The sequence below is a fragment of the Bicyclus anynana genome, chromosome 3 (genome assembly GCF_947172395.1).
Source record: "Bicyclus anynana chromosome 3, ilBicAnyn1.1, whole genome shotgun sequence".
Classification (NCBI taxonomy): Eukaryota; Metazoa; Arthropoda; class Insecta; order Lepidoptera; family Nymphalidae; genus Bicyclus; species Bicyclus anynana.
This window is the reverse complement of record NC_069085.1, coordinates 10,888,267-10,900,537: the sequence shown is the minus strand read 5'-3', so window position 1 is coordinate 10,900,537 and position 12,271 is coordinate 10,888,267. Positions and strand designations below refer to the sequence as shown.

Below are 12,271 nucleotides of genomic sequence, written 5' to 3'. Positions count from 1 at the left end.
AGCGTCTCTTTTTAGATATTGTTTTATTATCAATTTGACATGATTATGTTAGAAATACTTACAAATGAAACGAAACTTAAGTAAACTAAAACTTACTTAACTAGAATTTAGAAATTGTTGACTTGTTGTTGTTTTTTTATTCTCTTTAATTACATAAACCAGCATTTTTAGAGAACTCTTTACACGATGAAAACGATTACAACAATGAAACATCGATTATATAAAAACAAATGTAATCGTTTGATTCGATGAGATCGTTGATCTTATATATCGACAGAGCAGTGACAGACGAGGCAGGTTACTATTTAATGCGTCTGAGACAGCACAAGCACCAAATCACAGATACATTAAGTACACCAAATCACAAACGGCTAAAAACAAATGAAGGTCTAAAGATTTTTTTTTTAATTTAGTTTACGGCCCTGGACATTTGTTCTTGTGAGTAACTTATGCCCCGTATACCTATTAAAATGGTAACTAAAATAAATTAACTAGAACCCAAGTTTAAAAATAAAATCCAAAAAATAAGTAATTTTTTTACCCTGTGGTCTTTATAGATAAAAATTAAGGCTTAGAAGAGCTCGAGCTTAAAGCCACAAACAAAGGCAGCTATGAAGAAATTAGAAAAATGAATTTTATGTCAAAATCGTCTGTGGTCAAAATTAAAATTGATTGACATTGACAAATCAAAAATCAATAAATAAAATACTACCAAAGTTATACTAATTTTCTGATTTAACAAATGTTTTGGCAAGCTTTTTGTATTATCCATTAATCACGAATACAAAGTCAATGTATAAGTTTCTACACTGTTAGTCAATGATCTCTGTCTCTTTCTCCAGTAGACCGTGTATTGATTTACAGCAACCATCTGTTTTGAAGTGTATGAAGTTTATATTTTTAATTATTACCATTATTTTAGAGACCAAATAATTTTATGTGTTTATTTGGACAGAAAATATAAATTGTAATTTGTGTGTCTTACAGTGTTGACTGCAATGAGTCCTGTTGAAAGTGTGCCTGTTGCTGTCCTAGGTCATGTTGACGACTATGTTGAATTACTTTATGATGACATTCCTGAGAAAATAAAAGGGTCAGCTCTTATTTTACAACTAGCAAGAAATCCAGACAACTTAATAGAACTGGCTAGAAATGGTAAGCTGTTTAAAGATTGATCAAAGGCATAGGTCTAAAAATGTAATTTAAAATTGGTGTATTAAATGATGTTGATGTATTTTGTTGTTGAGACATACATTAGCATCTTTACAACACCAATAGCCAATTAGAGAACAACACAAATAGAGAAGCGCAGTGTGAAGTTTTATTTTATCACTGCCATAGGCAACAATATTTTATACTATAGATATGTTATGTTCCTACAAAATCACTGCAAAAAGGGATCTGAATTTAGCAACTCCACTGAGCGCACACATGGAAAATTTTGTGTTTACTTACAATATTTGACTTTATATAGTTTTTACACCTCCTGAACACACAAGTTGAACATTGTAGACAATATTTAAATATTATTAATTATTCAAGTAACTTTCGTTGTTTAATAAGCTACTAAATGAGATTAAGATAATTATGCATATTTGCCCACCTCAGTTTTGAGTGCTCTATCTGTAGCATAAAATATTGTTGTCATTAAGGGACTAAACCTGAATATACAGTCTTAATTTCAATTGGATACCTCAACATGTTTTCAACATAATGGGTCTTGACAGAATAAACTTAATTATCAAGCTATTTGTCATTCTTTAATTTTGCAGAGGCGTTGTTGAGTGCTCTTTCTAGAGTTCTAAGAGAAGAATGGAAAAGAAGTATTGAGCTCAGTACGAATATTGTGTATACATTTTTCTGCTTCTCAACTTATATTGAATTTCATTCAGTCATAATTCAGTACAAAATTGGTTCTCTATGTATGGATGTTATAGATTATGAACTGAAAAGATATGACCAGTGGAAAGAAAAAGTTGAGGGTAAAAAACAGCTAATCATGCCAGACAAAGCAAGTATTTTAGTATAATTTAATTGTTAATTTATATTGTAAGTAATCTTAAACGGCGCAGGAAAATGTCACGAGGAAATCTACATATCTGAGAATTTTCTTAATTCTGCCAATGCCAATTCCCATTGGGCCCGCATGGGCCTAACAACTCGACTATTGGCCCAACCCCTCTCATTCTGAGAGAAGACTCGTTCTGAATAGTGAGTCAAATATGAGTTGCTAATGATTGTTAGCAGTCAAACACTCAAACTAATACCCAAACCACACAATGACAATAAAACTAGACTGTAAACACAAATAGACTGTGCAGTTCATTGTATGTCCATAGTGTGAAAAAAAATTACGCTAATTTTCTTAAAGACATTTGATAAAACTGCAGTGGCCGAGCGTGCAGCAGTCCGTTTGTGCAGTTTCATTGTTACTGTGGACTGTACAAACTGTACAACAAATGTTGCCATTGATTCATGTATTTAGTTAAACTCTGTGATGTCGATGTTTCTATTCATAGTAAATGTTTTTTTCATTAATTTCAGTAGAAGATTTTTTTAATTTAATTGATATTCAAAACCAGAGAACGAGAATGAGGTTCCTTATCGCACGTTGCGAAAGAGGGCTAGATAGAAAAAATTGAGGACCAAAAATTGAACAGGCACTTTTTACCTGACTGTGTAAGAAGGAGGGTAATGTTTTTCTATAGTTGTAAGCCGTGACCTGAAGACAGCTGTGAACTCCAGAGTAACAATGATAGATATTGCGATAGCGAACTTCCTCCTCCTGGTTTCCCTTGACACCTCGCAAGTTTTTTTTTAAATAATAAAATTATCAAATATAAAAATAATTTTTCATAAACCAGTTAATTAAAATATTTGCAGAATGAATTACCAAAGAGTCGTATACCAGAACCAAAACGGAGACCTAAATCAGGCACATGGGCGGTGGCAGATGTGAACATACAAAAATCTCGGTCCATAGTCTCTAGTTATCATGAAGATTTGTGCAATGCGTCTGATGAATTCCTATCAAAGAATGATGAAGAACAAATGAAAAGAAAACTGAAGACACTGTCAAAGAGACAGGAACAGTTGCTGAGAGTTGCATTTTATATGCTTTTGAACATAGCTGACAATGTTAAAGTGGAAGAGAAAATGCATAAGAAAGATGTAGTTGGATTACTGATTGGAGCAATGGAAAGACATTCTAACATTGACCTCCTTATACTCATTGTTTCATTTTTGCAAAAGTTGTCCATTTTTGTTGAAAACAAAAATGCCATGGCTTCTAAAGGTATAATTGAGAAACTAGCTCCATTGTTAAACTCTCCCAATGCAGACTTAGTAAATGTTACCTTGAAACTCCTCTTTAATTTGACTTTTGATACTAAGCTACGCAACAAGATGGTGAAAGTCAATCTACTACCAAAGTTTGTTCAATTTACAAGTAAGTATCAAATTAATTATTTTCATCATTTTATTATAGTACTAATTGTGCCCTGCGATTTCAATTGTGTAAAATTTTATAGAATTCATGACTGCTTGAGCAGTTAAAGCACATTTTATTTGTGCTTACTTGATCAAAATAAATATTAGCTGATGGGTAAAGCAAAAATCTGAAAATCCCATGTACTCCTTATGAGCCTGACTTTAATTTAAAAAAATATTTAAAATCCTACCTATCCTGTGGTTCTGTAGTTTTTTCATTGTGTATTGTTGTAATACTTGTAAGTGAAACTAATCAAAATATCATTGCTTTTTTTCAAGGTGACGATAAGCATATTAATTTGGCAATGAAAATACTTTATCATCTTAGCTTGGATGATCGGGTCAAAGTCATGTTCACACAATCGGACTGTGTAAAACTTGTAAGTTATATAATATTTTTTATTAGAATATATTGTACATATTCATAGAAATTTAAAAATTTGTTTTCTTAATAACTTAATTAACATTGTACTGCCATTATTTCATAGTATTTGTTTATGAACACACTAAATAACAAAATTCAGTCTGCAATCTGTGGAACGATTGCATTGTTTGTGCTTGAAGCTCCAAATCCCCTCTCTGCAAATCCTTTAACACGTTCAGTGCCACCGACTCGCCCGGAGAGTCCACGTAAATTTTATTCCAGCGCCGTAGACTCGCCTCGCGAGTTCAATGTTTTTGCAATTTTTTTTCAAAATGCATGTGTATTTTCTGCTTAAAATAATACTGAAGACTAAATATACACTAATCTAATGAATAACGTGGTGGGCCGGGTGTGCAGACCCAGTTTATAATCGAAAGAAAATAAACTATTCTGCAATGCCTTGAACTCGCTAGGCGAGTTCACTAACATAGATTCTCAAACTTTTATAAATGAAATATATAAAAGGTAGATACTTTTATTTTCATTTTACCAAAAGTCACATTCACTCGTAAAACAACGGCGGATTGTGTTCGACACCTTGTAGGGGCTCGAATTTGGTGTTCACCAAATGGGTACTTCTAAGTTTTTGAGTCTGTCCTTGCGTTTTTGTTAAACGAACGGTGCAGAAAACACAAACTCAACTCTCGGTCTATTACTTTAAGAGTTACAACTGAAAGAGGATCCCTTCGCATTGTTAAAAATTGCCGGCAAAACAAAAGGAACCGGTATTTTTTAACATGAACGCTCTGGTTAGTAAGCAATAAAAGCACTGATAACATTGTTTTTGCCAAGCTCTCATTGGTCAATCTCGAGTGAAGTGTTGTAACAAACCCGACTTTCTTTATATATAGATTAGTGTTAAGCACGACCCTTTCCTTATCGCACGCGTATATTTGTTTTCTATCATTGTGACTTGGCTTTCGAACTTTACTCAAAACATCTATACATATAATAAGAAAATCTGTTTATAAAAACAATATAAGATATCAACAATAATCAGTATTTGTAAGATTGAGAGCCACTGCATAAATTACGAAACAAACTTACCTTTTCGTTTATTTATAGTGTTTCTTGCCATTTTCTTTTTGTTAAATTACACCATATACTAGTTAATTGCTTTAAACACGTAACGTACACTGTCACGGCCACAAAAATAACAGAACATAGTTTTTACCCTAACGCAATGCCACTGAACTCGCGTGGCGAGTCGAATGATTCGTATCGCAGCGCCGGCGACTCACCTAGCGAGTCCAACGTAAAATGTAGGCGGCTCCCGAGAAAACATCGTGAAAATCGTAGCGGTAATGAAAGTGTTAAGAATATCATAACCCTGTAAAGTGACTTGCTTGCTGTCGGGGTCGCCATTTAGCACCTTGGGACTCAACGTCCAACGGCTCTTCGAACTACGAGTATGTGCCCCGCCCATTGCCATTTCAGTCTGGTTGAGCTATGTCGCTAGCAGCGCCGGATTTAGCCATAAGGCGGTAGGTAGCATTTGCTACAGGCCCCGCGTTCAGATGGGGGCCCAAGAAAAAAAATATGAAGGTCAATTTTGGTAGGCAATATGGAAAAATGTTTTTTTTTTGCAAACCACATTCATCAAATGAAAGAGCTTCTTAAGAGAATCATTTTAAAATGAATAGCTTTTGAGTTATTCAAGGATACTCGTACTGTTCAAACTTGATTCAAACTTGAGTCTGTGAAGTAATAAACGTAAAATTTGGAAAAAATTAAATATACAGAGTCGTCGTCGTCGTCGTCATCAACCCATATTCGGCTCACTGCTGAGCTCGAGTCTCCTCTCAGAATGAGAGGGGTTAGGCCAATAGTCCACCACGCTGGCCCAATGCGGATTGGCAGACTTCACACACGCAGAGAATGAAGATAATTCTCTGGTATGCAGGTTTCCTCACGATGTTTTCCTTCACCGATTGAGACACGTGATATTTAATTTCTTAAAATGCACACAACTGAAAAGTTGGAGGTGCATGCCCCGGACAGGATTCGAACCCACACCCTCCGGAATCGGAGGCAGAGGTCATATCCACTGGGCTATCACTGCTCTCAATATACAGAGTATAGCTTCCTATTTGTAGATTACAGGAAAATCTTGAACCTTAAAACTTTTAAATATGAAGGTCACTATTGGGGGAAAAATCAAATTAGGATTTGTTTTTTTTAACCTAAAAGGGCCCCCTGTTTTAATTTGCTACAGGCCCTGCGCTTAATCCGGCATTGGTCGCTAGTCTTTATAACATTAGTAACTGATAATTATGACCAAAGTGCTGGAATGGCGCGACCCCGCACTAGTAAGCGCAGTGTTGGTCGACACCCCACCAGGTAGACTGACGACATCAAGCGAGTCGCAGGGATTCGCTGGTTGCAGGTGGCTCAGTATCGTGATGTTTGGAAGTCCCTATGTCCTGCAATGAACGTCCATCAGCTGATATGATGATGATGATGATGATGATGACCATTAAATAACATAGAAGGAACAAATTCCAGCTAACAGACATGTTGCTGCTGAACGTGAACAGCGAAGTGAGCTGCGAAGGCCCGGGCACCACGGACGTGCTGCTGGCGCTGTGCGTCAACCTGGCGTGGTGCGAGCGCGCCGCGCAGCAGATGTCCGCCGAAGGCCGCCTGCGCGAGCTGCTGGCGCGGGCCTTCCGGCACCGGAACTACATGCTGATGAAGCTGGTGCGCAACTTGTCGCACCATGTGCAGATCAAGCCTCTCTTTGTGGTTAGTGTTAGTGCGAACGAACTGATCCCACAGAGTTGATGCGTGTCCATGCTAATATTATAAATGTGAAAGTGTGTGTGTCCGTCTTTCTCGTCCCTTATCTTCCTATCCCTAATCCCTTAAAAGTGGGAGTGAAATAAATTTCATATGGAACTTTTCGTAGTTTTCAAGGTAGAAAGCTAAAAATCGTTACACAGAGGTAGGGTAGGGGCAGGGTGGAAGTAGGGAAGGGTAGGAAAGAAGCGTAAATTAGTCAAAGCGAAGCTTGACCGGGTCCGCTAGTGTCTTTATAAAGCTAACGGAAGGCGAGGTAATGCCAGTCAGTGGCCGGTTGTTTTAATGAGCTATGACCGAGTTTTTGTATTGGCCTAACTCTATTGGAATAGGTCCCACGAAAGTTTACTTTGTTTAAATTTACAGGAGTTCGTCGGCGACATAGCTGACGCGGTCACCAGCAGCAACGCCTCGGAAGAGTTCGTGATCGAGTGCCTGGGGACGCTCAGCAACATCCTGACCGTGGACAACAACATCGACATCCACGCCGTGGTGGAGCGCTACGACCTCATCGAGTGCATCCTGAAGTGGCTGGACGGCGCGCGCGGCTGCGACGCGGAGCTGGTGCTGGAGGCGGTGGTGGCGGCGGGCGCGCTGGCGGCGGACGAGCGCGCGGCGGCGGCGCTGGCGGCGCGCGCGGGCGGCGCGCTGGTTGCGGCGCTGCGCCAGCGGCAGGCCGACGACGAGCACGTGCTGCAGACCGTGTTCGCGTTCCGGCAGCTGCTGGCGCACCCGCGCGCCGCCGCGCACCTCGTCTCCAGCACCGGTACGTGCTCCGGACATTCTTACGACGCACTCACTCGATAACATGCGATCAAATGACGTACCTCGTGCAGAGAAATAGACAAATGTCAACCAATAGCAGTGCAACCGGAAATATCGCTATGTGTTTCGTTGCGTTGGGACGAAAGAGATGGGACTGGAACTACTTTGTTTCGTTACGAGATATTACGCATAGTCGCATGCTAGGCATACTGGTGACGGCACTGCATCGAATATTTAATAGCAGTATCATCATTATCATGAGGGTCATATCTGACGATGGACTTTTTTAAATACTTCGTAACACCACCATCTTGAGCGACTCCCATCACGCTCGATGTTATGTGTAGGGTCGCCATTCCACCACCACCAACGTCCAATGGCTCTACAAACTAGGTGCCCTGCGGATTTTCTGTGCATCTCCTCATTTCTGATTCGATCACACATATATACTCCGAGAATCCATTCATGTTGCCAGTGACAACCAATGCACTATTGTGTGTATTATAATGTTTATAAGTATAATTAAATAATAATAATACAAAATAAATACCTCTTGGAAGAATATACCATAACAAATTTATAATATTAATCCCAAGTTAAACTAACTTGGGATTAATATCACGTGGAGAATTGTTTTTGTTTTACAGAAGCACCGGCGTACTTGATAGATCTCATGCAAGACAAAAATGCTGAAATACGGAAGATGTGCGATTCTTGTCTCGACATCATTTCACAAATGCAAAATGATTGGGCAGCGAGAATTAAGGTAATCTTTTTGTGTTAATCGTTATAGAAACTATGAAATATAGAAGATTAATTATACAACTCTTTATAGCCACATCTTCATAAAAAAAAATGTTATAGTCTCTAGAGGTAAAGACAAACTGGTACACATACATATTATGTGTTCCAATGTGGGAAATAATATGTCCTATGTTTGCATACATTTTCGTATTTTTTTATTTTGCATTTAAAAGAAAATGAAATTAAGTATGTATTACTTTATTTAGTTTAAAAAATAATTTTATTATCGTTGTATAATTATGATAATACTACAGTACTTTATAGAAGGTCCCAGGCCCAGCCAATCAGTTAGTTACACTCAATATCATATTTGCTGACGTCACGTTAAAAAATGCTTTATCCTGGCTTTACCAAACGGGGCGTTTAAAAAAAATACAAGATTTTTAACTTAAGTTTTACAAGAAATCCTTAACTTTTAATTAATAATGATATGTATATTTCGGACCCTTATTCCATGTACCAAATGTACCATTATTCCAAAATTATTATTGTTTATATTAAATTTGATATGAGTCAAGTACCCTATTTATAATCTGGCAAGTTCGTTAATGACACTCCCATGATATGCGGGCGACGTGTGAAATCGTGCGTGCGGGGAAGTGAGGTGCATCAGTCATGGGGTTTTCATTCATCGCTACACGCCCCCCCGGCCCCGCGCGGACCATCGGGAGTATTACAAACGAAGTTGCCATGTTATAAACAATTCTCCACGCGGAGTATGTCGCAAACGTCCGCTAGGTGTAACGAGCGTGGTTGCGCAGGTGGAGCGCTTCCGGTGCCACAACGGGCAGTGGCTGTCGGTGGTGGAGACGCTGGGCGCGGAGGCGGGCGCGGGCGGCGGCGCGGGGGACGCGCCCGACGACCTGCCGCCCTACCTCTCCGCCGAGTACCTCACCACGCACCGCCTCGCCACCACCAGCTCCGGTCAGCGATTCTTTATATCATTCCATGCTTATTGGCATTATACAGGGTCTTCATATCAGCCGATGGACGTCCACTGCAGGACATAGGCTTTGTAGGGACTTCCAAACATCACGGTACTGAGCCGCCTGCATCCAGCGAATCCCTGCGACTTGCTTGATGTCGTCAGTCCATTTGGTGGAGGGTCGACCAACACTGCGCTTACTAGTGCGGGGTCGCCATTCCAGCACCTTGGTACCCCATCGGCTCTTCGAACTATGTGCCCCGCCCATAGCCACTTCAGCTTCGCGACACGTTGAGCTATGTCGGTGACTGGTTCTTCTGCGGATCTCCTCATTTCTAATGAATAAGTTTGGCTAGGTCATAATATAAGAATGCGATAAAAGGGACACAATTTAAGATTTACTTATAACACAAATATTTTTAGTCCGAAAAGATTCATTTTGAAATTGTAGTCAAAGGCTACTTGTAAAAAATAGTTGTAAAAAAAAATCAAGCAGTTAATTTAATTTAAAATGTTTCGCTATTACAGACTCGCAGATATCCCTTAACGACGATTCAGACAGCTTTTCTGGTGAAGCGGACTACAATCGCGCAAACAGCAGGTAAAATAATTTAATTAACAGTAAACAATATTTTCTGCAAATATGTTAGACTAGCCAGAAGTTAGTCGCGTGGCATGCCAGCGCACTCCTATCATAAAATACGCGTCTAGTTAATTATTTCAGCATTATTTTATTGCAAAGGATAACAATTCCTTCATATATAGTTTTTGTGTAACTTTAACAGATAAAGTTTAACTTCCGATAGCGTATATATACAGAAAAATAACACGTTAAATTGTAATCAGTATTTTCAGTTCACAATATAACGGTAGATTATAATATCATAACTGAGATTATAAAGTAACGTATTTTACAATTTAACGGTAACATATATAACACAACCAGAAACGAAAATTTCTATAAAAGTATTTCTTGTTTGTTTCAATGCAAATTAACGTACTTGTTAAGTGTATTAAATAAAATTATAATTTATGTAATGTGTTAATAACTACTCGAAAACCCAGTTCTTTGAAAGTCAGTCAATTCAATTGTACTTATATTATGTATACTGTACAGGTTTCAATACCTGTTTATATGTATTAATTAATATAGAATGCTAAAAGTTTACACGCCCTTGCGTTATTAATATTTGAAAAAAAAAAAGGAATTGACCATTTATTTAACTGTAGTTTTTTAAGTTTGTTTTTTTTTTTTTTCAGAAATACTCAAGACGGACAAAGTGATGAGTTATTAGGATTGTCAGATTCACTTTCAGGAAAAACATCAGAAGATGAAACACAGTTCACGAAGAGTGTTCATGCATTCTCATAGATTTCCTAGAGTCACGTACCTGCGGTATTAACTATTAAGCACGCACGTAAATATCTAGCTATTTCGATGGGGTCAGCAACCTGCAGCTCTTTCGATGTGAAATTGTGGCTCTTTGCGCCAATTTTTAATATTTTATTATAAACACCTTAATTTAACCTTAAATTAACAAACACTTGTTTGCGCTTTTAAGAAGTATTTAAATTAAAAATGCCTACTATCATGTTACATGTGTTATTACATGCCGAATATGCCAAGCGTAGATACTAAATTGTATAAAAAAAAATACTAAACTATACGATAACCTTTACACACGTCGCCGATTATTCCCTATTTAATCTTAAAATGAGATAGGCGCAACAAGCAGCGCAAGAACCAGCTCATGACTAAGGGCCCGACGTTGTATCACGTGAGTTTTAGCCGTGTTTGTATAATAAATTAATATGAATAACACTCACGATAGTTTAAAATTTTAAAACAAATCTTAATTGTTTAAATATATACAAGTTTTTATCAATAGCATTGTTGAGATCTTTAGAGCATGATGGTGCCTGGAAACGTCCATTCCATAGCCAACTAAACATCGTGTGTAAATATTAAACTAAAAGATTCGTCCGCCGCTGATTCCGTTATGGTACACTATTGATATTGCAGAAGGATACACATACAATAGGCTAGTTGCCACTTTTTTAAAAACAGCATTAAATTGTTCATTACCGTTCTATTCAATCGTAAAAATTACATGATTTTTTTGAGACTTAAATACCTACTCCCACATTCCCCAATAGTAACGTTAGATTAAATTTTTGATTAAAACTGTTAGTCCAGTCGTTTTAGGGGTTTAAAATGCCTAAAATTATTGGACTATGTGAGTTAAATCGTTTTAAAGCAAAAAATTTGGTCATGTTCTAATTTGACATGTGAAATGGCAGACAATGGTTTTTTTTTGAGTTGAGTAAGTGCCGATGTCGGACCACTACGGCGACACCGGGGGGTTTGGGCGAGCGCAGCAGCATCACTTAATGAGACCCGAAGGCTGAAATAAAGATAGAGGACGACTCTAAGGATGTCCTATGAGACTCGGACCTCGGCTTAGAGGACCATTCGGGAGGAGGTGACCTGAATGAATCAGTCCGGACGCCCCAAGATCGTGAGTTAGAAAACCCACGTCCGTGTGATGTTAGATATCAGGGACCTCGTCTTCGCCGGCGAAAACGCTGTGTAGCTTGTGATTGTGTTGCCCGGGAAGCATTGTCGGTCGTCATGTCAAAGTCTGGATCGTAAAGGAACACTGATTTTGGCGTTTGAAAAAATAGATAACATACGCAATAATTAACTTGAGTTTTAAATTTTATTGTTTATTAAAAAATTGTATACAACCGATCCTTATTCCATATACTATACGGAATTAATATTGTTTATATTAATTTATTATTTGATGAGTCAACTACCCTATTATGATAAAGTAATGATACATTTTTCAAGCTATAATGTATGCAATCTTTCAAGTATTAAAAAAAATTAATAAGCTATACAGACATTAAACAGTCGTTTTATTTTGTACTGAATTTTTAACCTAGTTACTGTAGGTACAGTTACCCTTAATTCTATATTGGTCGCTTATACTGCGATATCTGTCTACGCTGTGATATCTAGTTAAAAATAAAAGAAGGTTGAAAATCAATCATCAGCCTAT

The 12,271-nt window shown here is 37.9% G+C and overlaps 1 protein-coding gene across 1 annotated transcript; it reads left to right on the top strand.

Moving 5' to 3' along the window:
* The first annotated feature begins 653 nt into the window (after positions 1-653).
* Positions 654-12,120, top strand: LOC112058560 (kinesin-associated protein 3). Its single transcript, XM_024099466.2, has 11 exons — positions 654-883; positions 988-1,155; positions 1,773-2,011; positions 2,884-3,448; positions 3,769-3,869; positions 6,419-6,658; positions 7,079-7,478; positions 8,125-8,243; positions 9,043-9,205; positions 9,735-9,807; positions 10,467-12,120. Exons 1-11 carry the CDS (start codon positions 820-822, stop codon positions 10,576-10,578), a joined length of 2,244 nt encoding a protein of 747 aa, XP_023955234.2. The 5' UTR covers positions 654-819; the 3' UTR covers positions 10,579-12,120.
* Positions 12,121-12,271: the final 151 nt, after the last annotated feature.

Coding starts and splice junctions, on each gene's coding strand:
- LOC112058560 (XM_024099466.2), top strand. CDS start 820: ATGATCTCTGTCTCTTTCTCCAGTAGACCGTGTATTGATTTACAGCAA. Junction 2,012..2,883: donor AGCTAATCATGCCAGACAAA/GCAAGTATTTTA, acceptor AAATATTTGCAG/AATGAATTACCAAAGAGTCG. Junction 3,449..3,768: donor AAAGTTTGTTCAATTTACAA/GTAAGTATCAAA, acceptor CTTTTTTTCAAG/GTGACGATAAGCATATTAAT.